Below are 24125 nucleotides of genomic sequence, written 5' to 3'. Positions count from 1 at the left end.
ATTTGGTATTTGTGTTTTTTGTAAAATTTCCCCTGAGACTATAATGATTGGGAAAAGCCATGATGTTCGTTCATCTTGTAGAAGCTGATGTTATGCTAACATGTTTTTCATTTGATGGTGATAAACAAATCTTTAGTTTATTTGATATAATAAAGTTAAATGGAATGGAAAAAACGCCAAATTATGAATAATTTAAAATTGATGATAAAAACTTAAATGCAATGAAAACTCTACAGATGTTTACGTTTTTCTGCGAATTTTTTAATGTATTTGTTTTGTTCAAATTAAATTTAATTTAATTTAATTTAATTTAATTTAATTTAATTTAATTTAATTTAATTTAATTTAATTTAATTTAATTTAATTTAATTTAATTTAATTTAATTTAATTTAATTTAAGCCGTTCTTGGACCTCCCTGTCACTAGATGGTGGACGCGTCAATCTCCAGCACCAGCAGCGGCATTAATTCTCTTCTTCCGCATCCGCCCCTGTTGTTCCAGTCTCCGCGAAAATGGCTGCGATCGGACGTTTATCCCAGAAGCTCCTCAAGTCCGCCTCGCTGACCCAAAGCCGTCAGCTTTCGGCTGTAGCAGCTCACGGCGAACAATCCGGTCAGTTACAACTCTTAACAGCTTAAAACAGACGCTGTAATAAAACAGACCAAACGTTACGAACAGCCTTAACTCTACCTTTTGACCTTGCGAATGTGACACGAATGGCTGTTTAATGTTGTGCTGTGGTTGACATTACGTTAGATGGTAACTTAGAGTAGCATTTTAGTTTAGTTTTTTGTATAGTGAGTTAACGAAAACTGAGTAAATTACGTCTTGACTACACAGTTAAGTGAACTAAACGACTAGCTTGTCAGCCGGTTGATGTGTTATTATGGAATTGTCTAACACGTGTCAAACTGAATATGTCTTATTTCTCATATGTTCATGTAGCCAAGACATGGAAAATCCTTTCGTTTGTGGTGGCTCTGCCCGGAGTCGCGGTGTGTATGTTGAACATGTACCTCAGGTCCCAACACCACCATGAACAGCCGGAGTTCGTTCCCTACAGCCACCTGCGCATCCGCAGCAAGGTGAAAACACTCAATTTTCACAATAATAAATACCTTTACTGTCGTTTGTTGTGAGTTTATGCATTTTCATGCAGATGTATATGAAAACAGAGTGCAGAAGTTCAGTGGAGGCAGTTTTGTTTTAAAGTATTGCAAATACCCTATTTTAAATTTGGCTGGTTATTAATTGATTATACATGAAATATGAACACACTGTTGTTGGTCTTGAAAATCAATGTCATTCAAGATCAATGGGTCGTTCAAATGATATCTCCAAGAATAGGCAAGCCATGAAATAAAGGTATTTGTTAGCTAAAGCTATGCATCATGTTTGAAAGCCAAGAAACATGATTTGATTTCTCTCGTAAATGTGAGTTGCTGGTTTATCCTGACATTGGAGCTCTGTGCATGAGACCTTACAGGGCCTCCAGGAATGAGGTGACATCACGCACCATAACCATATGCAATGCATTGACCAGTAGAGAGAAATGCTGATATGTTCCTGATAGGCCTATAATATAGTAGGGCTGGGTGATATGGCCCAACAAAAAAATTATCACGATAATTGTTTTATATCAGTCGATATCGATAATTATCATGATGTCAAATCTGTATTTCTTTCAAGTTTAAAGGCAGATTTTTGCTCCTAACTGAAAGTTGTAGAAACCAGAGTGTTAATTGTGGTTTTAATCTACTCTTTATTGTCAGAACATTTCCTGACAAACACTTGCCAAACAGGTGAACATTTCACAAATCTGAGGTAGAACATTAAAACATTTGTACAAAATAGATATCTTAATAGAAAATTAGATTTCTTAGTTTCTGCATGTGCTAATGTGGGATTCACAAGGTTTGTGTTGCCTGACTTTGATGGCCCGTATCTTCAGCACAGTTTGCAGTGCAGGCTGCAATATTAATATTACATGTTTTGTCTCGAAACGCATATTTGACAGTGAGTTGACAGTAGTATTAGCTTGAGTTAGGATGCAGATTAACTATGTTAAAGGGATAGACAGTTCACCTAAAAATTTAAATTCTGTCAGTATTTACTCTCCCTCATGTTGTTCCAACCCGGTAAGACCTTCGTTCATCTTCGGAACACGAATTAAGATATTTTTGATTAAATCTGAGAGCTGATCACTCCTCCATAGGCTTCTTTAGGGATTGAACTTGCCGGCCCCGAAAAGTTATTAAAGACACCGTTAAAATAGTCCAAGTGACTACAGTGGCTCAATCTTAAGTTTATCAAACGATGAGAATACTTTTTGTGCGCAAAAGAAACTAAAATAACGACTTTATTTCAACTATTAATTTCCTTCTCTGTGGGCCTCGAGTCAGTTCACTAGTGTAATAGCGTAAGTGCTTCTGTGTTGTACGTCACTCACACGCATCACACACATGACCAGCGCCGGCCAATAGTGAGCCTACGTGTGACGTAGCTCTATGGAATCACACTAAGTTAACCAACTAGCTAACTACTAACTAAATAACCTAATAAAGTCGTTATTTATGTTTGTTTTTGCGCACAAAAAGTATTCTCGTCGCTTGATAAACTTAATATTGAGCCACTGAAGTCACTTGGACTATTTTAACGATGTCTATAATAACTTTGAGGGCGGCAAGTTTCAATCTCTGAAGAAGCCTATGGACTAGTATGGAGGAGTGATCCAGCTCTCAGATTTCATCAAAAATATCTTTATTCCTGTTCCAAAGATGAACGAAGGACTTACCGGGTTGGAACAACATGAGGGTGAGTAAATACTGACAGAATTTTCTTTTTTGGGTGAACTATCCCTTTAAATTCATGTTCATTAGCAAAAACAGTAACATCTGTTAAAATGTAATGACCTCAGTTTTAAATGGTAGAATGTACTATTCGGACTGTTTGAATTTTATTAAAATTAAGCTAACCATTTGTCATCCATTATCATGCATTTAGATCATGATAACCACAGATAAAACCAGGCATAGCTTATAGCACCTCACTATCATGGCAAAATGTAACTTTATGGTTTCTGTGGTATTTGTATGAAAAACAGTAGCTTAAATTGTGTAATTATATTCCATTATTTCTTTAATACATTGTCTACATTAATAATATAATACAATTCAATATGTATATCCCACATTTCATGGTGTAGTTTAGTTAATATTACTAGGCGTTACAGTAAATCCATGGTAAATGATGGGAATTTGTAGACGGAAAAGCCTTCTGACTGTATCGTTGCGCAGTGACCAATCAGAGTAAACGCATCTGCTCTAGTGAGCTCCATAGACAGTCAAAGAAATGGACACAGCGACCCCCTTGATTTCAACGGAGAAAAGTGAAGCCCATTAGAAGCACTCACTTCCTGATGGCTGAGCGTACTGCGCAGACTCAAACTGAGCTTGACGACGTAGATATGACGTGAGCAACCTGTCTGACAGTTGTAAATCTTCTAGTAGCTGTGCCGACAAATTTGAATCACCTAATTATTTCCACTTCCTCAAAAACGTTGAAATATTTTGTCCCGTTGACTCTTTATCTATGGGCTTCTCCCTTGACTTTATGCCTGTATGTCTCCCCGATTGCCTCATAGACAGTAAAAGATTGCCTCTGAGCTTCTCCTCCTGTCTATACGGTAATGTCTCTATTGTGCGACAGAGTCGCGTGGTTATGACGCAATCGTTAGCCTATTTTGACAAAAACGGCTTCTACAGGGCCATAACGTAAGATGCAAAGTAATGAGCCTTTTATACATTGTCATGTTTCTTTAGAAATAAATAATGGACAAATGAAGTCTTTGTATAATGTTGTACTTTTACTTGAGTACATTTCATGCAATTAATACAATCTTTATTTGAAGCACTAAATTACTTTCTAAAAGTGTTTTACTTTATTTTGATCACTATTTCAGACATCAGTGTTTGCATATGAACTATAAACTTTAATTTACATACTTCAGTGATAGTTTGAGTTATTGTAACAGAATTACTGCTACTGTGAGGATGAAAAGACAGCTCTGCTCTCTCGTGTTCAAGTACACGCGCCAATGCAGATCTTGCTGTTATTCTTCTTGTCAAAGGTTTAATAGACAGAGCCTAATCGTTGTCATTTTGGAAAAAGATTGCGTGGGTGTTTGAATTAAGAATGGGATCTATTAATGATTAATCATGCTATAGTAATACATTTTCTTTTTATATTTACAATTTAAATGTCAAAATAAGTGTGTTGTATAGTCATTGAATGGGAAAAGCTAATAGCGTGCTATTTTTACTAATAAAAAAATCGTTTACCAACATATATTTTCACTTAAACATTTGACTAAATGAAAAAATGCCACAAATTGTAACTTTTGTGAACGTATTTGTGTAATTTATAAATTTGATAAGTTTTGTTATTCAAGCAATAAACTTCACATCTATGCCTCTCTTCTCTCATTTACATTAGCGCTTCCCATGGGGTGACGGCACCAAGTCACTCTTCCACAACCCCCACGTCAACGCCCTCCCCGACGGCTACGAGCATCATGATGAGTGAAGGGTGTTAGGAGCTCTCCCAGAACTCCCCTACAGGGACCAGAGGGCCCTCTCTATCCCCTCTCTCATCCCTGGACATCTGCCCAGGCCTGGACCACTCCTCAGTTTCTTTCAGTTTACATGACATCTGTTCAGTTTGTTGATCTTACCTCTGTGCTTTCCTCACCTAGTGGAAGTACCGTATGGAAACAGTTACATTTGCTCAAGGACCATTGCATCACATTGTCAGCTTAAACTGAAAAAATAAAAATCTATTAATTAAAAGATAAACTGCCTGAAGTTTCATTTTTGAAGGAAGTGGTTGAAGGTTTCAGATCCTAGGATGTTTTACTTGTATATAAATGTCACATGTAGGCTTGTTTTCACAGACAGGGCTTAGATTAATCCATGATTAGGCCTTAATTAGGACATTTCAGTAGCTTTTATTAGCATGCCGTTGAAGGAAAAACACTGGTGTGCATCTTGAGACAAAACAATGACACTGACATTTAAGATATGAGATCTATTCAGTTAAAACAGCTCAACCATGCACTAGTCTGTGAAACCATGGAGTTTAGGAAAATGTTAAAGAAACATATTTTTAAAAGCTTGTTTAGGGTGAATTTACACAACGTTTGACTTTTAAAATGTATAACTAAAATCTATAAAAGGTGTATATGATGCCTCCCCCAGAAAACGCTAAAGTGGAGAAAGTTTGTCCCTTCAGGCTCGCCGTACTGTCAAGACACTCTCACATGACTTTACTCTTGTGACACACATTCCTTCTCAAATTCGAAATATAATGGATTTATGAAACACGAGATCGTATTTCCTATTCATACTAAATATTTTACTTAAATTTGTTTTGTCTTGAGTTTTTTTCAGTATTTTCTAAGCGAAAATGAGTCATTAAGGGATCACGAGTGGGATTCAGTAGCGCAGCTGCAGTTTATTGACATGAGTGAAGTTTATCAGCTCTTCATTCAACCCGCCGATGGTGAGTCAAAATCTAGTGTTTGTATCGGTTCTTGTTGTTTGGACAATGAACATTGAGGACCGATTTGTTTGTCTCATTTGTCATGCAAAGTGCATTGTCTTATGATAAAAATTACTAAATACCCATCAACTTTTTAAATACATTTCCCATTAAAACGGATTATTTATCAGCAGCACTGAACGCCACTAGTAAAAAACCTTATGATCATTATCCAGCATGATTTGAATGATCCAAACATTTTATTCAATTAAAAGAAAAAAAGAAATTGACTCGAAAAAATACACGTTAAAGTAAAACGTTTAACTTGTTACACGTTTAATTATACAGAAGTATTTAAAGGTTTACTTTAAATATTCCTCTATTATTTTTGTTACTCTTGAGATTTGAGTGCAGTAATAAATGCTTTATTTTGCTGTATTTATAGCTAATATTAAAGTTAAAAAAAAGTATGTTCTACATTGAAAACATTTGTACGCAAAAAGTGTAATGCATTAGGAGAAATCCGAGGTTAAAGTGAAAGCTTTGTCTAATAAAAGGGATAGTTCACCAATAAATGAAACTTCTCATTTACCTCTTCATCATTTACTCACCCTCAAGTTGTTCCAAACCTGTATGAATTTCTTATAAGATATTTTTTTTTTCATACTATGGAAGTCATTGGGGCCTTGGGCCTGTTTGGTTGCCATTCTTAGAAATGTCTTCTTTTGTGTTTAGAATAAGTTTGGAACTACATGAGGGCGAGTAAATATTGACAATTTTTTTTTTTTTTTTTTTTGGTGAACGATCCCTTTAAACACCTTGTTTTAATGACCTGCAAAAGTGTACCTTGTACTTTGGAGGTCTAAACGGAATTGTAAGGAGTAACAAACTTAATGTTTGTGTTGAAATTGTAAAGTTGAAGAACATTTTACAGTTGAAGCATTTAGTTAGTAGTAGTACTCAAGTAGTACAAATCCTCCAAATTAATAGATAATCACATCATGCTGTTCAATTTGTGCATCTATATTTGTATTTTAATTATTAAATCCTACATTTTTATTACCAAGTTTAAATGAAAATGTCCCATATTTTTCATGTGGTCTCACTCAGACCAATCGAAGTTTATGCCATGCTTAAGTTTTTCCATGCATATTACTTTCCCCATAGATTCTCCCTTACAAAGTTAATCATAATTTGTTTGTGATGTAGGAAAGTTAACCAGATTGCTGCTCCCTCAACAGATCACCAATGGCTGAGACAGCTGCTTTGACTGATTCCAGACGGTGAGAATAATATTAAGTTTATTAGCAGTGACAGGGGTAAAAAGTAATGTACTTTGCATTATGTAATCCGATTACTTTTTGATGTACAGTCGTGCTCAGAATTAATGGTACCCCTGGTAAATATGATCCAAAATGGCTGTAAAAAATAAATCTGCATTGTTAATCCTTTTGATCTTTCATTCAAAAAATTCGCAAAAATCTAACCTTTCATTGAAGTAAAATAATTGAAAGTGAGGGGTAAATCCATTTATGAAATAAATGTTTTTTCTCCAAAACACGCTGGCACTAATTATTGGCTCCCAGTTATTAAATACTTTTTGCAATCGTCTTTTGCCAAGATAACAGCTCTGAGTTTTCTTCTATAATGCCTGATGAGTTTGGAGAACACCTATCAAGAGATCAGAGACCATTCGTCCTTACAGAATCTCTCCAGATCCTTCAGATTCACAAATTCATGTTGGTGCTGCTTCTCTTCAGTTCACCCCACTCATTTTCTATAGGGTTCAGTTTAGGGGACTGGGACGGTCATGGCAGAAGCTTCATTTTGTGCTCAGTTACCCATTTTTGTCTTGATTTTGATGTTTGTTTTGGACTGTTGTCCTGATGGAAGATCGAACCACGGCCCGTTATAAGATTTCTAGCAGAGGCAGTCATGTTTTGATTTTTTATCCATTGGTATTTTCTAGAATCCATAATACCATGTATCTGAACAAGATGTCCAGGAGCTCCAGCAGAAAAATAGGCTCACAACATGTAAGATTCAGCAGTATATTTAACCGTAGGCATGGGGTACTTTTTATCCCTGATTGCACCAAACACATCTGGTGGGTTTGCTGCCAAAAAGCCCTTTTTTTGTTTCATCTGGCCATAGAATCAGGTCCCATTTGAAGTTCCAGTCATGCCTGACAACTGAATATGCTGGAGTTTATTTTTGGAAGAGCGAGGAGGATTTTTCTTGAAACTCTCCCAAACAACATGTGGTGATGTATGGGTTGTTTGATATATTTTTTTAGGTTTTCTGACCCCCGAGACTCAAGTAATCTCTGCAATTCCCCATCTGGGATCCTTGGAGAGTCTTTGGCCACTCAAAGTTTCCTCCTCACCGTGCATTAAGACAATATAGACACACGTCCTCTTCCTGGCAGATTCGTAACATCTTTAGTTAATTGGAACTTCTTAACTATTGCCCTGATGGTCAAAATGGGGATTTTCAATTCTTTCGCTATTTTCTTACAGCCGCCTTCTATTTTGTGATGCTCAACAATCTTTTGATGCACATCAGAACTATATTCTTTGGTTTAACTCATTGTGATGGATGATCAAGGGAAATTGGCCTTTGTGTTTCCTCATATTTAAACTCCTGTGAAACAAGAAGTCATAGCTAGACAATGTCATGTTCCTAGTCACCCTGGTGTGCTAAAAAAAAAAAGAAGGTAAATATTAATGGGAATATACTTCAGAGAAATTTTACTCGTAAAAAATTCTAGGGGTGCCAATAACTGGCCAAAATGTTTTCTAGAAAAACGTTTATTTCTTGATGTGACCCCCCCCCCCCCCCCCCTCACTTTCAATTATTTTACTTTAATGAAAGGTTAGTTTTTTGCAAAAAAAATTAATGAAAGATCAAAAGGATAAACAATGCAGATATATTTTTGCAGGCATTTTTGATCATATTTACCAGGGGTGCCATTCATTTCTTTAAATTTACGCATTAATATTTGAGGCGCTTTATTAAAAAAAAAAGGTAATTATTAAACTTTATTAAACTTTTTTTTACTGAACTTTTTTACTACTGAATTAAAATCCTCTCTTCTCTATAATGTCATCACTTAGAGATGTGCACTCATTTGTGTGTGGGAACATACAAAAATAACAAACCTTCAGCTTTCAATAAAGAGAGTTGTACAGTTGGTAATATAATATTGTCAGGAGTGCATTCTATCAGTACAGGCTGCCCACAAGGCAGTGTTCTTTCCCCTATGCTTTTTTTTCCCTATTCACAAATGAATTTTCTATAAATAATAGCACCTTTAAATTGATAAAATATGCAGATGATATGGCCTTAGTAGGCCTCTTACAAAAAACTGACCCTTTTGGGTTATTCCTCGCATTTAGCACATGTAAAGGCCCTTGAAGCATGATGCAAAGATAGCGAGCTAGAAATCAATGTGGCGAAGACAAACAAGCTTCTTTTTTTGCAAAAAACAAGACATAACAACAGAGCCAGTTTTACTTAATGGTCAAGCAGTTGAAACTCTGGGAACTTTTAAGTATCTAGGTACAGTTCTTGACAACCATCTGAGTTTTACAGATAACACAGACTATATTTTTAAGAAATGCTCACAACGGCTTAGTCTCCCAAGACTGAACTGCCTGGGCGTCAGTGCTCAGATTACTGAGCTAGTGTACATCACACACACATTGAAAGTGTTTTAACCTTTCATCTCTCTGCTTGGTTTGGCCATTTAAACTGCAAGAACAAGCTTAACAGGATAGTGTTAATGGCTAGTAAAATAGTAGGAAAACCCCAAAAACATCTGACCCAAATGTACACTGACAGAATGAGGAAGAAAGCTTGGAAAATCACTGTAGATGGTACTCTCCCTCTTTCTGGCCAGTTTGAGCTTCTGAAGTCTGGTGGGCGCTTCAGGGTGCCTCTGGCTAAATGGACTTATTAAACATCTTTTATCCCAAATGCCATTAGTATCCTTAACCAAACCAAGTGATAACAACAAATGAGTTATCTTAATGTATTTAAAGTATATGTATTTTCATTATGATATTTTACATCGCATCTTTTTATTATATTTCCTTTACTATGTTTGAGACGTTGTCTATATGTTTATCTGTCTTGTATGTTTGGTGAGCAAAAGAAAAATTTCCACTGCGGTAGACAATAAAGATTTATTCTATTCTATTCTAACTTTTCTATTCTTTTCTATACTAACCAATAGTGTTAAGAGATCTTTTGTATGGCATATACTGTATAGCTCTAGGAGTAAGAAATATATATATATTCTGATCATTTTGAATATTTCTATATATACTTCTATATATATATATATAAAAGAAGGTGTTGTATAGGCTATGTTGTTGAATGCATTGCTGCGTTAAACACTTGCAAAAAAAGTAACATAATGCATTACTTTCCATACAAAGTAACGTAATAATATATTAACTTTTTTATATTGTTTATTATTGTGTACTTTTTTTGTTACAGGCTTTCTTTAAACAAAGCGATATTTTGTGTCCCGTATATTAAACACAGCTGTTTAAACTTTAATTAGAAACGCATTCCTTACAATGTGACCCATCAATGAAGTCACGGAGAACAGAAAGTTCATTGTGCAATGTATTATAGGTAATTGGGGATATTATCATCCATGAATGGAAAACAGTTCGGCATCAATTTCTTGAAGTTTTGTCAGTAATACTGGAAGGCAAGAAGTTTGGTTTAAAGCCTAACTTTACCATGCATGTTTGGTTCTATTTCTAGATGCGGTTTCTTTTTCCTGTATGATAGTTCAAAGGTGCAAGAGGAGGGTGACCTGACTAGAGATGGGATTTACTACTTCTATCCTGAGGATGTAAGCCATAAATTGTAGTCTGTTACTGATTCTAAATTACATGACAAATATTGTAGTTTGTAATATAATCTGACTACTTGTGGATTACTTTTAGATTACTTTTGACCTAACTTGTTTATCTCATTGATTTGAATAGAGTAATCTTGTACCATATTGATATAAGAATATAAAGAGAAAGAAAATATATTACATTTCTTTATCAGCAACATGAAGAGCATTAAATATTACGTCCGGGTTTCCAAGCGGTTCGTGAGTTGAATGAAAAGTAATTCAATCATAAACATGTACAATTATTCTTTTTTAATAAAAAAAATCTAAATAAAACACTTAATAAAAAATGTAACAAATATATTTTATTTGTTTACCTGTATGTAATGTGAACATTAACCGTCATCAGAGAACTATGAACTTAATTTTATTATTGTTGTCTTGATTCTATTATCTCAGGGCCTTACTTCAAGTAAATATATTAGGTCAAAGAGGTTCAGGTGACAAAAAAAGTTGGGGAATCCCTGCATTGCATGTAAATTTGAAATGATGCGAGTTTTATGTGTTTGAAAGACAAAAGTCTTTCAGAGACAGTAATACATGGTTAAATGACTTACTGAGTAATAATCCAAATAATTATTCACGTGTTTGTCATGAATTGATATGCAATGTTGAGAAAACACTTCGTACAAGTGAAATTATTTATGTAAATCCATTGATCAAATGTTGTCTGGGTCTCAGTTTTCAGTGATGGGCACATATAGTGGCTGGTTTGTGTGTGAAATTGCACAAACCTGGAGGACCTTCTGAACGCATATAAGCAGTAGGCTCTTTAAGAAAGGAAAATGTAACAGAGAAAAAAAGAAATGGTTAGGAGATATAATGAATAATTTACTGCCATTGTGAGAAAAACATGTAATCATGTAATTGAGTATTTTAATACGTAATATAATATAATTGCAAGTACTTAATTTTTTGTCTGTTTTAGAAGACAGCCTTCATAATACTTTCTGCTAGCGAGTCATTGAATGCATGACAGTATGTGTGCTGTTACAGACACCAATAGACCAACAAGAGCTGCTTTGTGGACAGCTGGCCGGTGTGTGTCGATGTGTGTCTGAACTGTCCTCATCTCCCGTACGTCTGCTCCGCCTGCGCAAAAGCAAGTATGCAGTCCGCATGAAGGATAACTTTATTTGGGTAAGAGAAAATGGTAGCTTTGAGTAATGACATGGCACTTACTACATCCTAACTGAAATAAAACCAAGGTTTTCGAACAGAGTCTTGGTTTGACTGACTTTTTTTTGTGGTTTTACAACTCTTTTGATTGGGATCTTTCTCTGGTTTTCAGGCATTAAGCTGTGTGGTAGACATTCCTGATGTGAGTGTGTGTGACTTCCTAGATCAGCTGATTGCCGTCTTCTGTTTCTACAATGGACCAGTGCGTCAAAGCTACCAGGTGCATCCTCACAGCCTACAGTATTCTCTTCACGGATTATGATTTAAAGAGGACATGGGATGTTTTTTTAAAAATGGTCTTTTTTTATTTGGTGTACTAGAAAATGTTAACATGCTTTAATGTTAAAGTAACACATTATTTTTCACATACTGTACATTATTGCAGCACCTCTATTCCCAGTCTGTCTGAAACGCTCAGATTGAGTTCCAGTTTCTATAAAGCCCCTCCTTCCGAAAAGCCCAGAATGCTCTGATTGGCCAACTGACCCAGTGCTTTGTGATTGGCTAAAAAACTCAAATGTGCATCGTAAGCGTAACACCACTTACCATAATCGCGAGTTTCTGCTTCCGAGGCTTCCAAAGCAATTGTAAATGCAAACTGTTAGTGATGATGTCAGATTTACTATATCAGTTTCAGAAGCCTCACCTTCTTCTTTGCGTATGCCTTTGGGTGGGCATTATGCTTATATTTTAAATTGTGATGTAGATGTTTATGGAAGTAATATCTGGACTTCGATCGAGGTGTTTTAGGCAGGTCTGAGACAGTGTTCTCTGATAGATTGAATAAATCCCTTCGTGGGAGACTATGAGCTTCGTAATAGATCTTATACATGCACACACAGATACATGACACACTAAAGGAAAAGTTAAACATTAAAAAAGCATCATACAGCCTCTTTAAAATGTATATATTTGTTTAACATATACCATAACATAGGTCATTAATACCTTTAATCAGCAAGGATGCATTAAAATGATGTGACAATAAAGATTTCTGTTTCAAATAAATGCTGTTCTTTTAAACTTTCTATTCATCAAGTAATCCTAAAAAAAAAAAAATCATGGTTTCCATATTAAGCAGCACAGCTGTTCTCAACATTGATGATAATAATATTTCTTTAGTAGCAATTCAGAATATTACAATGATTTCTGAAGGATCATGTGACACTGAACTGAAGACTCAGCTTTGCATCACAGGAATAAATTACATTCTAAAATATAGTAGAATAAAAAAACAGTTATTTTAAATTGTAGCAGTGACAATTTTTCCTGTACATTTGATCAAACAATGCAGCCTTGGTTTGCAAAAAGACATAAAAAAAAAATCCTACCAACCCCAAACTTTTGAACGTACTGTACATATTTTTTTTTTCATAAATTAATACGTATTAAAACGTAATTCCACATGTGTTGTGTTTTGCCTGACAGTTGTACAGTCAGGAGGAGTTGGCTTTACGATGGGCAAGATATCTCTGTCACCTGCAGGGCGGCTCCACTGAGCTGCACAGCATCTTCAGCTGCCTGAGGACGATTGACTCCACACATGTAAAAACCTGCTCTTCTCATTATGTTAACAGTGTGCCGCAAAACATTTAAAGTTGAACATGATTCATTCAGTCAGTACTGCAACAGCAAGCTGTGAATTAAGCGCTCTGTGGGAATGGAATACTTGCACTGAGCTTGTAGTTTCCAGTTATTTATGTTTTTACTGTGCTGAAGTCACCTAGTTTACTGAACGCCCCATCAAAATGAGTGTCCGCAGAAAGATTAGAAAATCTGAACATTTTCAGAGATGTGAGAAGAGATATTCGGATCATTGCGTTGCATTTCCTCAATGAAACATGAAGTTTTAATCCAACTCAAGCAGATCTGAGAAAGCAGAGGCCGGTAAACATACTAGATTATTTCACCACTGGGTATCAGTGCTCTAAACTAGTCACTGTGTTGCTGTGTTGTAAAGCAATCTTGCTTCCCTAGAATATCATGCACTTTCATGCAGGATCATGCAACTGATCTTAAACTAACCTTTCTTCAATGAATAGTAAACAACTGCCCTATTTGTTCTCTTTCTTTGGCTCATGACTGAAACCTTGCTGCATTATTTGTAATGAATATATTTATTTGTTTAAGCAGACGGTTTGCTTCCTCCATTCAGTTCAACAGCAAGTCCCAAAAGGGTAAATTTCAACTGGCCAACTTTTTCATTTTATACGCTTAGCTTATGTTATGTTCTTGCTGCGTCCATGGCATGCAATAAATGCACATTCTTGACCCATTTCAGGAGCAGCCAATATTACACATTCATATCAATCAAAGCTATAAAAAAAGTATTTCATATTCACAAGTAAATGTGGAGATACATAATCATGAGATACATTAAACTCTATATTAAATTAATTCGACTTACATTGACTATAGTGGTGTACAAATATAATTCCAAGTAATATATCAATAAAAGTGGCCTGAAAAGGCCAATTAATAAAAATGTACAAATATTTACAGAAACAATTCAGTAGGTTTAAAATTTAAAATAATTTGTTAGTGCAAAGAATGTGATTTAGTGTTTTAATCATCTGACAGCACTAAAAAGTAGTAATAATCTGCGTTCTTGTGAATTACTGTTTGTATGTACTGTAGGTTCGTCGAATGCTATTACCGGAAAAGCATGAGCCGTAAAAAGTAGAACATGGAAATACTGGTGCAACTAAGTAATATTAATTTTTCTGGACACAAATACTCTCATATGTGAAGCACCTGTCTTTATATAGTTGTGTTCATTGTGAAAAAATGTTTTCGGTCTATATACCCTAACTGGTCCCTTCTCCTCACCCCTGCATCAGATTGATCCTCTGCTGTTGCTGAAGGCTGCCCTCATTCTACAGGCTTGTCAGCGATGTCCTCTGGTGCTGGCTGGTTGTATCCTCTACAGGGGCAGGTGAGCTTTCAACGCTGAACACATTTTTTTTACTATAATCCATGTTTATTATAAATATTGATCATTGCATCTGTAACTGCCTAAAGCAATTAAGGGTGTGTTCACACTTGTAGTTCAGGTCTCATGGTTCTTTTGGTCGGGACCAAAAAAGAAAATGACACATTTAGTCCTGGTTCGCTTACCATTCACACTGTCATTTTTAACTGTTTAAGAGGATACTTGCAAAGACGTGCATTTTGACACACAAGTATGTGTATTTAACCGTTCAAGCCCAATTTGGAAGCAAAAAGAACTCTGTTCAGTACTTAAACGCTCTATGAGCGGCTTCACGTGCGCGCGTCTCTCAGAGTTCAGAAATGCGCACATTTAAGGAAATGAGTTTTCTTTAGCTGCTTGTTGCGCTTCAATGGTTTGAAATACTTGTTTTTAAAAACAAGCATGCAAATGATAAGCTTTCGTGACAGCAACGTCACGTGAGTGTAACCTCGATAGAGACGATAGTCCAAACTCTGCCGGTTAATCATGTCTACTGGTAAATTGTGATACCCCTATTTCGGATAACAGCGTTCACACTTAAACAATAAACCGCACCAACAGAGCAATCACACCAGAGTTTGTTTTAATCTAATGAAAACACACAAACAGAGTGACTTGTCTGTGTTATACAGGGTGGTGAGTACGCAGATGCCTCCTGCGCTGACAGTGAAGGTGATGGTGTACGAGACGCAAACTTACAGCCAGGTAGAATCAAGTTCATAGTTGATATTGCATATGCACAACATACGCACAATCTCATATCGTTGTGTTTTTCCTTATATATCAATAAAGGATTACCGGGTGACGGCCAATGGCCTGAGTTCTTCTGTGGGTTCACCACCCTCCTTCACCGTCACCACACAGGTGTTCCTGACACCCACTGAACTGCACATGCTCCGCCGCCCCCCAGTGGATAGAGCATGCAGGTACAACTCCAAAAAGTATTCATAACTATATTCTTACATTTTCTATACTTTTTCAAGTATATACACCAGGGTAGGAAATTATTGTGGGCTTGTGGCAAAAAAACACCGAGATGAACAAAAATGCTCCCCAAATTCAAGATAAGGGTGTAAAAAAAATCCTGCACAATGAAGCTAAATTTATTACGCCTGTCGCAATTAAAGTAAAAATTAATTAAAAGTGTTTTAATGCGGCATTACATTTAGATTTCCTCACATAGCATCAGATTTTGTTTTCCGTGTTATTTTGCAGCGTTGAGCGTTACAGCCAATGCTCACATAACCACACGTGTTACTGTTGAGCTTATGAATGCAATGGCCAATCGGAGGCGTTTGGATTAGTTACCACACTTTCATTGGCTGATTTAGACACAGCTTCAGTGATTATAATGGGAGTTTTTGCGAGAGTGCATAACTTCCACTAGAATTAAGTTATGAAGCGCTTCAGTAGTGGGGAATGTTCTCTGCTCACTTTCTGTATATAATCAATGTGAAGTCTTGATTTTCTAATGGTAAAAAATCAAACTAAGATTGGTAACAGTCTATAGTATTCTGACTGGTTAAATGTAAGTTTAAATTTAAAATATTGTGGAAATATTATTACAGTTAAAAATATCTTTTTACTATTGTAAAGCTGAATTTTCAGCATCATTACCCCAGTCTTCAGTGTCACATGATCCTTCAGAATATGCTTCTTATATGCTGATTTACTGCTCAAATAACATTTTGTATTATCAATATTGAAAACAGTTGTGCTGCTTTTTTTGTGTAAACCTTGATACTTTTTTTCACATTTTAGAACTTAAATTGTTTTTTTAGATAGAAATCTTTTGTAACATTATTTATGTCTTTACTCGCACTTTTGATCAATTTGATGCATCCTTGCTGAATAAAAGTTATAATTTCTTTAAAGAAATCTTACTGACCCCAAACTTTGGGACAGTTGTGTAATTATGTAATACCAATCGATTGATTTTTGTCATTCTTAGGTCTCACTGCAAACAACCGCTCAGCCAACCCGTCAAGTCCCGCCTGCTGTCTCGCACTTTATCCGACACCCCAACCACAGATACTGACTCAAGCTTAGACCTCACACAGTGTCCCCCAACATCCTATCAGACGATGCCGTCGTCTCCTCGCTCCTCCCTCTCCGATGAAGCGTGTTTCAGCTCCTCTTCCTCACGGGTTAACACGCCCCTTCACTCCAATCTCATGAACCAATCAGAGTATTTCACTCCTGAGTCACAAGACCACCACGTATCTAATGGAACTAACTTGTGTGCAGTAAAAGAACACATTTTGACAGGAAGTCTGACAGGCCTGAATACTAAGAAGGATATAGATGCAAATTCTAGGTCAGAAACCAGAAGCAAAGGTTTAAATTCAGATCAGGACATTCAGAGTGAAGAAATAAAAGCCCTCACTAATGGGTATCAGCAGTCAAACTGTCTTGAGAAGCACTTGGATGCCTCTGACCATGACAACCACATTCAAAGTGAAGGAGATGAACTGGATGCTAACAATCATGTGACCAATAAGAATGGCAAATTCAAAGGAGAAGCGGAGAAAGAGACGAGAACAAAAAGCAAGCACGTCGAAGGAAGACTCAAGGAGAGATTTGAACCCACAAACACACCTCCACCATGTGAACCACTAGTAGATAGATCTCTAGTGCCCTCAGTATTATACCAGCATAGAGTCAATGGGCTGGTCCTGGCCCTGCTGGTGGAGCCCGAGTTCAACACAGACCCTGCAGCCAAAGAGGAAGTGGTGAGAAGCATGTCTGTGTGTCTACTTGCAATATTTTATACATATTAACAATGAATTGTGCTGAATGTAAACCCCCTATCTCTCTCTCTCTATGTATATATATATATACACACACACACACACACACACACACACACGCACATATATTGGGTCAATATATTGAAACAATAAAGATTTTACTATTGTTGCTGTTCTTTTGAACTCTATTCATCAAATAATCCTCAAAAAATGCTGAAAATGATGCTGAAAATTCAGCTTTGATCACAGGAATAAATTGCATTTTAAAACAGATTAAAACACAAAACAGCAATTTTAAATTGCAATAATATTTCACAATATTACTGTTTTTACTGTATTTTTCATCAAATAAATGCAGCCTTGGTGAGCAAAGGAAAAAAATTTTTTATTTTTTTTTATCTTACCTACCTTAAACTTTGTAATGGTAGTGTATAACTTGAGAAATTCTGGTATCACTCAGTTTTGGCAAAACATTAAAAAAATAAAAACTATTAAAAAATGGCTTATGACATTAACTTGCAAATCAAAATTTATTTCATTATTACATCTCATGAATGCTCAATAAACATAATTAATACTGATGATCAAATAAGTGCAGCCTTGGTGAGCAATGCATGAGACTCAAAAACATTGCAAAAATGTTATTGACCCCAAACTTTTCAATGTGTATAGCTTTGTTTTCCATCATAAAAGTGTTGTCTACTTTTATTGCAGCATCACAGCAGCTTGGCATCATTGAATGGGCTTGAGGCTCACCTGAGGAACACCACACCAGGGACCCCTGGCCCACCGGGGCCCTACACCTTTGCCCACTATGACTGCATTCAAAACACACTCACTAGTAAGTCCTGTCTCGTACATAAACATCCACACAGAAAAAACAGTATCCTAAATGAAATTGAATTGTGAATTGTTCCAAACTTACTGAGGATCTTCGCCAACTCAGTCTAAATGTTGACAAATGTTTAACTATTTCAGGAACATACATAAAATACACAGTGACTTTTATATTGTTCTGTAGCTAATGTATGTGGGCGCTCCGCTGGACCCCAGGATCGTGCCTTTGTGAGGGCCACTGCACTGCTCCATTCACATTTCTCACACTTAGACACACTACAGGAGGCCATTGTCAGGTTAGAGTTTGTGTTTAAATGCCCGTTTGGTCATTTCTGTCATACAATGTGTGTTTTGAAAATGTTTCACAGGTTTTCTCTGAATAATTAATGTGTATGTAATCATCACTGTGTGCTAGAAGTTCAAACACATGGGTGTTAAAAATAGTTTTACGCACATTTCAGCTATGCAAACACTTTGTTTGTGTCCTGAATTACAGGAACGCTGGCGCGGCAGTGTATGGAACCCGTAACACTGCCCAGGAGACGTATTTTCTCCAGCAGGGAACGCCTGTCAGAAACTCTGGAAGTCCTGATCCTCAGGATAGTGCCTTCTCACTACCCAGAAAAGCCCGTCAGCGGCTCCTTAAACATGGGGTTAACTTGCTTTAACTTTTTCAAGATTTGAACTCCTCTTTGATATCTTTTATTATGTCATAGATATCCACCATATTTATACTATATACAGTATGTCTCTCTTATACTGCTCAGAATATAATGAATGCTTTTTATATAATAGGATGCTGTTTGTTCATTTCATTATAAAAAGTAGAGGCTGAAAGTGTCAAATACAAAAATTATTTGGGACAAAAATTTAGAGGAAGTGTCTCCCTCCTGAGAGACTGGTTCTGCTGTAACCCTTTGCTGTTTAGAGAAATGAGTCCGGTTTTAAATGTGGCTGCGACCATTCAGCGTTACAGTTAAAGCTAGATGTGTATAGTTTTTAAAACTTTCACCTTTTTAAATGGAAGCCAGTTATGCTTGGGTGTTAATAAACGTCCTTTAGTACACTTGTTTGTGATGGTTAAGATGTATTGCAGAAATATGTTTATACGACTGTTCAAACGTAAGACTTTTTGAACATTTATTCAGCAAGGACACATTAAATGAATCAATAGTGACTGTAAAGACAATGTTACAAAAGCTTACTATTTCTGAGAAATGCTGTTAATTTATTTTACTTTTTATTGATAAAAGAATCTTGCATCACGGTTTCCATAAAAATATTAAGTAGCACAACTGTTTTGATATTGATAATAAGAAGAAATGTGTCTTGAGCAGCAAATTTGCATATTAGAATGATTTCTGAAGGATCATGTGACACAGAAGACTGGAGTAATGATGCTGAAAATTAGAGGAAAATTATGTTTTAAAAATACAACTGATAAATAGAAAATAATATTACTGTTTTTACAATATTAAACCAAATGAATTCTGTAGTGTAGCCTATATATTAGAATGCCTCTACAAGTATTTGCAAACACTTTTCAGGCAAAAATATTTCACAAATTTTTTTTTTTTTTCAATTTATAAAAATACATATGTTGTTCTACACTTTTTGGTGGCGAATGTTACTGGATTGTTGTGACACCTGTGGTAAACACATGATAAGACACCTGTGTGAACTTGAGAACTGCAGTTTGTATACATTCAATAAACGCAACATTTAAACTGTACCTGGTTAAAAGTAACTTCAAATGTGAAGTGAATTCTGAGAAAGGCAATCTGGTTTGATTGTTTGTTATCTCTGCAATTAAATTTATACATTAGGTGGCTGTTAGTATGAATTACAAAGTGTAGCTTAAGTGTCCAAATACTACTTATGGCCAGTGTATGTGCATCCAGATGAATGGTTTCTATATAGCATCCAGGAGGGCTCCAGATTACCTCTCTGTCGGTAGTGGAGCTATTGTCAGGGTAGTGCACTTTGGGGAAAGTTTTATGCTACCCTCGGTCCAACGTTGTTTCTCTTGCAAATGAGCAGCTCGTTGGTGATGGTGCAGATGTTCTGTAATGATGGTCATTAGGAGTGAGAATAAGAATGGACTGAACTGGCAGGGCTCTAGGCGCCTCATTATGCAGACACATTTAAAAGGTCGACGGGGGTGCGAATCGCTGCTTAAGGGTCCCAAACAAAACCAGGGGGAGGAGAGTCAGAAGAAGCCAGAATTCAAATTCCACAGAAGAAACTGAGCTTATTGTCAGAGCCGGGGGATTCGCCCTCTTTAGTCGTATCGTGGAGAGCACGAGACGAGCATCACCGGAGAGCAATACTAGGCTATATGTGGATACTTGAGATGGCCACGGTTACGCGCACACGGGTTTCACTGCTGGTCCTCGCTTTCATGGCTATTACTATAGGAGTACAGTGCAGATCGCTTCGCAAGGGGACATCGTATCAAGGAGAGCTTAAAATCCGTATTGGACACGTCCAGAGACGGAGTCGCCGCGAACCGGGATCTGAGCACGACCAGTGCGCCCTCCTGAGCGCACCGTGGACGGAGAGCAGCAGTCCGCTTGGGGACTGGGGTCACATGTACCGTCTGAAGATATTATCAACGATGAGTGATGTTCCCCGTCGTGCTGTTTTTCCAGAACAAGCCCTCTTCAGATTCGTTAGACGGGTGTATCGCTGTTGTCAAGTGGGGTACCACTGTGGAAGTGTCAAGGGAATACAAGGCGGAAAAATTGGGGGTAAGTAGTTCGATACCTTGCTGAGAAACTGATGCACAACATGGGATACTAAGCTGGTGTCTCCACTAGGCCCCGATAATACTCACGTTACTCACGTAATCGTTCCTCGAATAGATAAAGCTTCACCAGCTAGGTCTACATTTTTTGATGGTGAGCAGTAAATCAAAGGTAATTAAGTCTCAAAGAATCTAAATGAAGTTTAGAGTGAAGTTTTACAGAAAGGTAGTAGGCCTAAAAGGGCGATTTTAATTGATTTAATTTTTGAAATTCAGAAATTTCCTTGAAATATAATTGAAAGACCACCAAACTAGACCAGCACCAAACCAGCCTTGTCTTTTCAACAGGGTAATACATAATTTGTAGGTATTTTACAGTAGGTACATATACTGCATGACAGCACTGTCTCTTAACATAATATGTCTCTTTCTGAATTGTCAAGACTCCAACATTGAGTTTCTGCTTGGCGAAGATGTGCTGTCCGCACCGTTGGAGAAAGCGGAAGTTCATTTTCACTTTTCAAACCCCCAACACCTCAACATCCAACCTGTGCTCCCCTCACTGGAGAAACGAGGGTTCCCTACCAGGTGAGGCAGAGGAACTTGATAGATGAAGTGAGAATGTTGTTAATAACACTATTCTCCAAAGAAATTACTAAATTAAATGACTGATATTCTGAAAAAAAAAAAGTTTTAATAAAAAATCATCCCAATTTTTTCCTCTCTGCAGGTACAGTGTCTGGTTTCGGGATGGTGTTGTGGAGCTGAGAGTAGATCTTCTCGCCCTCTTCCAGGCTCTGCAGCGTGCGATCGGAGGACCCAGTAGAGGCCCGAGCCTGATGGAAATGCATCGGGTGAGGGGCTTGACCAGACCAGGGGCCGTTGTCCAAAAGCAAAGACCCCCATCCCTTCAAGACCCAGTGCCTGTAATGTGGGGGGAGGTAAATGAGGGCAGGGAGGGTGCCGCCCCCCTGCAGCCCTCTTTAGAGCTGGGACTGGCTTTACACTGCAGCTTAGTGGACAATATCGCACAGCCCTGTCAAAATTACGGTGTGCACCTAGAACACGCACCCTTCATCGCTCTGACGTACAGATAGCAAGACGTTTGCAACCATATTGAACAGTGATTTTAGCAAATGCATTTAGAAAGTGCTTCTGTGTGCAACCAAAGACTGTCAATCCTTAGACTGTCACTCCCCCTTCACAAGTTCTTTGTGGCCATAAAGTCTCTGTCCATTCAGTCCACTAACACCTGGTGTGAATGTTCCCTGGATGGTTCGCTATTTTTTGAAGAATTGCTAATGATTCCCATTGTTCTGTGACAATGGGGCTTCAGCTCCGGAGAGTGCTTACTGTAATTCAGAGTGGCCTATGTTATATGGAAAACTATGCACTTCAGCATGTAAATTGAATTTATTAAATTATGGGTGTTATTTGTGAGATAAATGTAAATAGTGTATAATTACAGTTCTATATATAAAAACTTTTTTGAGTTGTATCTAAGTGTCCAAGAGTTTGTTCCTGTTGCCAGTGTGTTGTTTTGTCTAAACAAGGTGTTGAAAAGGATTGGATTTTAAAAAGTCAAATTTAAATACAAAAAGGGTCACACTCACATACAGAACTTGGTCATTTTCAGGTTTAAATGAGAATTCAAGAGAGAGAAAATGTTTTAGATTGTAATTTTGATTAGTGTGTTCAGCATCCATTGCTATTTTAACTAAGACATCAGGTCATGCAATGCACACAATTTACTAATTCCTGTTTACACATGTTAGGAAATACACTACCATTCAAATGCTTGCAGCGGTTTATGTGCAACTGTGGACTGGAGTAATGATGCTGAAAATTCAGCTTTGCATCACAGGTATCAAGTACATTTTAAATATATATTACAATACACAATATTACTGTTTTAATGTCATTGTAATCAAATAAATTAAGCCTTGGTGAGACTTCTTTCATAAACCGTTAAAATCTTACCGACCTCAAACTGTCGTGTACGTTATGGTTTATTGCAGGGAATATTTAAGCTTTTAATTATGCAAGTTAAAGACTTGAGTTGATGTTTCTCTTGTTTGTTTGAATATATTTTACTCCATTTATCAGTTGGACAGTGCAGTTGTACTGTGGTTTTACAGATTATGCTACTATACTAAAGCGTCAGTCATATTTTCACTAGCATAGTTCTGGAAACAGTTACAATAACTTTGTATAAGTTTACAACAGTTAATGTAAAATGATCATATGGTAATATTTTATGGAACTACACATTTTAAAAAAAAACTAAAGGGTGAACAGTTTTATAAATGTGTAAAATACATGTTAATGCATTTTAGACTTTAATTTTGACAAATATGACGACAGATGCAAGTGAATACAATTGTTGTGGAAAAACTGTGGCACTGATGATTACATGTGAACAACAACTTGAAGGATAACTGTGGGTTAGCATGTGATATTGAGAGAGGCAGGAAGTGAAAGGACTTCATCAAGGTTACTTGACATGAAACACCTCAGCCTGATGTCACATAAACAGACACATAAACATCATATTTGCTTAATTAAAACCCAATATTTGTTTCTTAAATTTTTTGTGGTGCTGATTTCATTTTTGCTTTCAACAACCATTTGCAAGGTGAAGAAGTTTTGTATTATCATCAGTAAAACTACCACAAAGACATGATTCATATCTTCTGAGCTAGATTAGAAGTATTTGGTAAATTCTCATTAGATTTTCACATGCGTGGCTGGTCAAGGTTTCAAGGTTAGAATTATGACAGAAGAAACCGCAAACAAGACCCAGATGTTTTCTGCTGCAGTGGGTGTTTTACTACATAAACAGTAACAGAAAATTACAGATTTTGTGAAAAAAAGCTTTTATTTATAAACCTGTGTTTATGCAAAGTTCTTTGACATTAGAGTATTTGGACATATTTTTCCACCCCTTGGCAGATTAAGTTAAATGACACATTTGAATACTTTTGACATTTGACTGCTTTTGTTATCTTGATTTAATCATTTAGCAGAATTAAAGCTGATACACACATTTGGAACAAAATGTCTGGTTCCTTTATTGCTACGTCTAATCCTGTACAAAACGAGGATTTTTTTTTGTTTGTTTGTTTTTTACAAATAATTGTAATTCAGCTTTAAGCCCCCTATGAGAACAACTGGCATATATTTCAT

General features: G+C 36.6%; 3 protein-coding genes across 8 annotated transcripts; all 3 read left to right on the top strand.

Annotated features, from left to right (window-relative positions):
• Positions 1–482: 482 nt before the first annotated feature.
• cox6a1 (cytochrome c oxidase subunit 6A1) lies at positions 483–4853 on the top strand. Its single transcript, XM_077223220.1, has 3 exons — positions 483–612; positions 946–1085; positions 4495–4853. The coding sequence occupies exons 1-3, from the start codon at positions 513–515 to the stop codon at positions 4582–4584; spliced, it is 330 nt and encodes a 109-aa protein (XP_077079335.1). The 5' UTR covers positions 483–512; the 3' UTR covers positions 4585–4853.
• Positions 4854–5279: 426 nt separating this feature from the next.
• Positions 5280–19925, top strand: hps4 (HPS4 biogenesis of lysosomal organelles complex 3 subunit 2). Of its 6 annotated transcripts, none has more exons than XM_077223215.1 (13): positions 5280–5559; positions 6780–6821; positions 10318–10408; positions 11453–11596; positions 11748–11855; positions 13064–13180; positions 14476–14570; positions 15239–15311; positions 15399–15532; positions 16558–17338; positions 18071–18197; positions 18378–18489; positions 18690–19925. In XM_077223215.1, exons 2-13 carry the CDS (start codon positions 6787–6789, stop codon positions 18859–18861), a joined length of 1989 nt encoding a protein of 662 aa, XP_077079330.1. In that variant the 5' UTR covers positions 5280–5559; positions 6780–6786; the 3' UTR covers positions 18862–19925. The 6 variants fall into 6 exon arrangements, with proteins under 6 accessions (XP_077079330.1, XP_077079328.1, XP_077079329.1 ...); XM_077223213.1 differs by having other exon boundaries at positions 5288–5559; positions 15399–15547; XM_077223214.1 differs by having other exon boundaries at positions 5305–5559; positions 6748–6821.
• Positions 19908–22437, top strand: LOC143732289 (uncharacterized). The gene is made up of 3 exons (XM_077223218.1): positions 19908–20943; positions 21383–21527; positions 21670–22437. The coding sequence occupies exons 1-3, from the start codon at positions 20532–20534 to the stop codon at positions 22034–22036; spliced, it is 924 nt and encodes a 307-aa protein (XP_077079333.1). The 5' UTR covers positions 19908–20531; the 3' UTR covers positions 22037–22437.
• The last annotated feature ends 1688 nt before the right edge of the window (positions 22438–24125 follow it).

The sequence above is a fragment of the Siphateles boraxobius genome, unplaced genomic scaffold (genome assembly GCF_051911475.1).
Source record: "Siphateles boraxobius isolate OS27281-9 unplaced genomic scaffold, OSU_SipBor_1 9, whole genome shotgun sequence".
In the NCBI taxonomy this organism is placed as follows: Eukaryota; Metazoa; Chordata; class Actinopteri; order Cypriniformes; family Leuciscidae; genus Siphateles; species Siphateles boraxobius.
The sequence above is the reverse complement of the archived record's forward strand: the minus strand, read 5'-3'. Positions and strand labels throughout refer to the sequence as shown.

Bases quoted from the DNA above. Each gene is read 5' to 3' on its own strand.
- cox6a1 (XM_077223220.1), top strand. From the start codon at position 513: ATGGCTGCGATCGGACGTTTATCCCAGAAGCTCCTCAAGTCCGCCTCG. The intron at 613-945 runs GTCAGTTACAAC...ATGTTCATGTAG, and splicing joins AGCTCACGGCGAACAATCCG to CCAAGACATGGAAAATCCTT. The intron at 1,086-4,494 runs GTGAAAACACTC...CATTTACATTAG, and splicing joins ACCTGCGCATCCGCAGCAAG to CGCTTCCCATGGGGTGACGG.
- LOC143732289 (XM_077223218.1), top strand. From the start codon at position 20,532: ATGTGGATACTTGAGATGGCCACGGTTACGCGCACACGGGTTTCACTG. The intron at 20,944-21,382 runs GTAAGTAGTTCG...TGAATTGTCAAG, and splicing joins ACAAGGCGGAAAAATTGGGG to ACTCCAACATTGAGTTTCTG. The intron at 21,528-21,669 runs GTGAGGCAGAGG...TCCTCTCTGCAG, and splicing joins AAACGAGGGTTCCCTACCAG to GTACAGTGTCTGGTTTCGGG.
- hps4 (XM_077223213.1), top strand. From the start codon at position 6,787: ATGGCTGAGACAGCTGCTTTGACTGATTCCAGACG. The intron at 13,181-14,475 runs GTAAAAACCTGC...CCCCTGCATCAG, and splicing joins GGACGATTGACTCCACACAT to ATTGATCCTCTGCTGTTGCT. The intron at 14,571-15,238 runs GTGAGCTTTCAA...TGTGTTATACAG, and splicing joins TGTATCCTCTACAGGGGCAG to GGTGGTGAGTACGCAGATGC.